At 53.7% G+C, this 2,396-nt stretch overlaps 1 protein-coding gene across 1 annotated transcript; it reads right to left on the bottom strand.

Moving 5' to 3' along the window:
- Positions 1-1,013: 1,013 nt before the first annotated feature.
- EXOSC4 (exosome component 4) lies at positions 1,014-2,376 on the bottom strand. The gene is made up of 3 exons (XM_017511622.2): positions 2,231-2,376; positions 1,511-1,717; positions 1,014-1,422 (listed from the first exon to the last, which is right to left on the bottom strand). The coding sequence occupies exons 1-3, from the start codon at positions 2,285-2,287 to the stop codon at positions 1,063-1,065; spliced, it is 624 nt and encodes a 207-aa protein (XP_017367111.1). The 5' UTR covers positions 2,288-2,376; the 3' UTR covers positions 1,014-1,062.
- Between the last annotated feature and the right edge of the window lie 20 nt (positions 2,377-2,396).

The following is a 2,396-nucleotide window of genomic DNA, read 5'->3' as shown; positions in this document are numbered from 1 at the left end:
TGAGAACAGGTTTTTTGTGTGTGTGAGACAAAGTCTTGCTCTGTAACCCAGGCTGGAGTCCAGTGGTGCAACCTCCAGTGTACGGTTTGGCCTCCCAGTTCAAGCAATTCTCTTGCCTCAGGCTCCCAAGTAGCTGGGGCTACAGGTGCCCACTATCACACTAATTTTTATATCTTTAGTAGAGATGGGGTTTCACCATGTTGGCTAGGCTGGTCTCGAACTCCTGACCTCTACTGATCCATGAGAACAGGTTTTTTTGTACTTTTATTTTTTTAGATGGAGTCTTGCCCTATTGCCCAGGCTGGAGTGCAGTGGCATAATCTCGGCTCACTGCAGCCTCCACTTCCTAGGTTCAAGAGATTCTCCTGCCTCTGCCTCCCAAGTAGCTGGGATTATACAGGTGTGTGCCACCACCCCCAGCTAGTTTTTGTATTTTCAGTAGAGACAGGATTTTGCCATGTTGGCCAGGCTAGCCTCAAATTCCTGACCTGAGGCAATCCATCTGCCTCAGCTTCCCAAAGTTCTGGGATTACAGGTGTAAGCCACCAAGCCTGGCTGTTGTACTTTTAGAGTCCAGGGTAAGCAGGAGGAAAAGCCCAAGGGGCTCCAAGCTATAGTCCAGAGGCTGTGGGACATGGCTCCCCACATCTCTAGGGTGGGTACCCAGAACCAGCTGAGTTTTTCCTCAGCCCTTTGCTCAGGGCCCCCGATGTGCTGGAGTAAGACTAGATTCCTCAGTCTAATGGCCTGGCTCATCTTGCCAGGCCCTGCTTCTTGCTCAGCTGCCTTGAGTCCATACTGGGACATGCTGCTTTTTCCACCCAGGGACTCTCATCTCAACCCTCTAATCCACTGTTCTCTTCAGGGTTTGAATCAGGAGGCTACACAGAGATAGACAGTTCACTTGTGGGCGAGGGTCCCTGGTCATTCCCAGCAGCCAGCACCAGGCCAGGCTCTGCAGGACTTCACATGGTTCTGAAGTGCTGTTGGGTGATCAAAGTACAGTGAGGAGTGTGTGGGCAGAGGAGGAGGGTTTTATTCTGGACATGGGTGGCAGGGCCGTCAGTCCCCCAGCAAGATAGAGGCCTCACGCACATGCTGCCGGACCACTCGGTCCAAGAGGGTGTGCACATCTCGAGCAGCCTGGGCAGCAGCCTCCAACACCCGCTCCAGGTGGTCCTCATGCAGCCGGGCATCCATCTCAAGCAGTGCAATCTGGCCTGAGGCTGGCAACAGGGCCAGGGCCAGCTGGGGGCCACCAGCTGCTTCCTCCACATGGCTGAGGTCCGCCAGGGCTGTGCCGTCCACAAAGCCAGCTGAGCACGCACACACAAAGTCTCTCATGGGTATCCCAGCATCCAGCACTGCCAGCGTGGCTGCATTCACACACGCTGCGTAAGTCCCACCATCTGCCTGTAGCACCTGCGAGGACCCCAGGGTGTTCATCAGACTCCCTCCTCAATCCCATCACACCCTTCCCTCCCTGGATTGCAGGCTGCAGCTGGCTCACCTGCACATAGATATCAATCTGCGAGCGTGGGTGCAGCTGTGTGAGGATGGCTGCTTCGAAAGTCTGGCGGAGTTGCAAGCCCATCTCACAGGACTTGCGGTCCCCATGTGGCCGTCGCTTGCGCTCACCGGTGCTGAAGGTCGCTGAACTATATTGACAGTTCACTAGGGCCCTGTCTGGCAGGGCTCGAGCCCGCGAGCCCCGGATCTGGAAGAAGATGGACACATGAGCCAGGCCCACTCCTTCCAGCTCACACTCCACTGTTCTCTGGGGGTCTGCCTCTCCTTTCACTTAGTGCCTCAGCAAGAGGCAACTACTTTACCTCCAAAACAAAGCCCTTTGTTTTGCACGTTTTTCCTCCTGGTATGCATCTTTTAATTGGCTGCCTTGTGTCCATCCTTGTCCCATTCCCTTCCAAACCAAGTTTACAAACATCAAGGCTGATTCTACCTCACACACTCAAATCCTCATTAACTTACGAAGGCTTCACATTACACATGAAACAAAATCCCAAATTCTTGCCCTGTTCTACAAAATCCCAAGTCCTCACCTCCCTGGAAACTCTCTACCTTAATTTGGAGTTATCTCCTCTTTCCCCACCAGCAGTCTTTCTGCTCTAAGTGCTATGCTTGTTTTCACCCCGGTGGTCTTCGCCCTCCTGGTTCCCTCCGCCTAGAAAGCAGAGCTCTCACACTCATACGCTAAGCACATTTTCAATACCTTCGCTGGCCAGGCACTGTCACAGCGCGGGACAGCAAGGAAACCATAGGGTTTCATGTAAAGTTCCTGTCTTTAGGAAGCTTATGTTAGCTGGGCATGGTGGCGTGTGCCTGTAATCCCAGCTACTCAGGAGGCTGAGGCAGGAGAATTGCCTGAACCCAGGAGG

The sequence above is a fragment of the Cebus imitator genome, unplaced genomic scaffold (genome assembly GCF_001604975.1).
Source record: "Cebus imitator isolate Cc_AM_T3 unplaced genomic scaffold, Cebus_imitator-1.0 Scaffold449, whole genome shotgun sequence".
In the NCBI taxonomy this organism is placed as follows: Eukaryota; Metazoa; Chordata; class Mammalia; order Primates; family Cebidae; genus Cebus; species Cebus imitator.
Note: the sequence above shows the minus strand (reverse complement) of the source record. Positions and strands in the feature narration are given on the sequence as shown.

Bases quoted from the DNA above. Each gene is read 5' to 3' on its own strand.
- EXOSC4 (XM_017511622.2), bottom strand. From the start codon at position 2,287: ATGAAACCCTATGGTTTCCTTGCTGTCCCGCGCTGTGACAGTGCCTGG. The intron at 1,718-2,230 runs GTATTGAAAATG...ATCTTCTTCCAG, and splicing joins ACAGTGCCTGGCCAGCGAAG to ATCCGGGGCTCGCGGGCTCG. The intron at 1,423-1,510 runs GTGAGCCAGCTG...GGGTCCTCGCAG, and splicing joins AGATTGATATCTATGTGCAG to GTGCTACAGGCAGATGGTGG.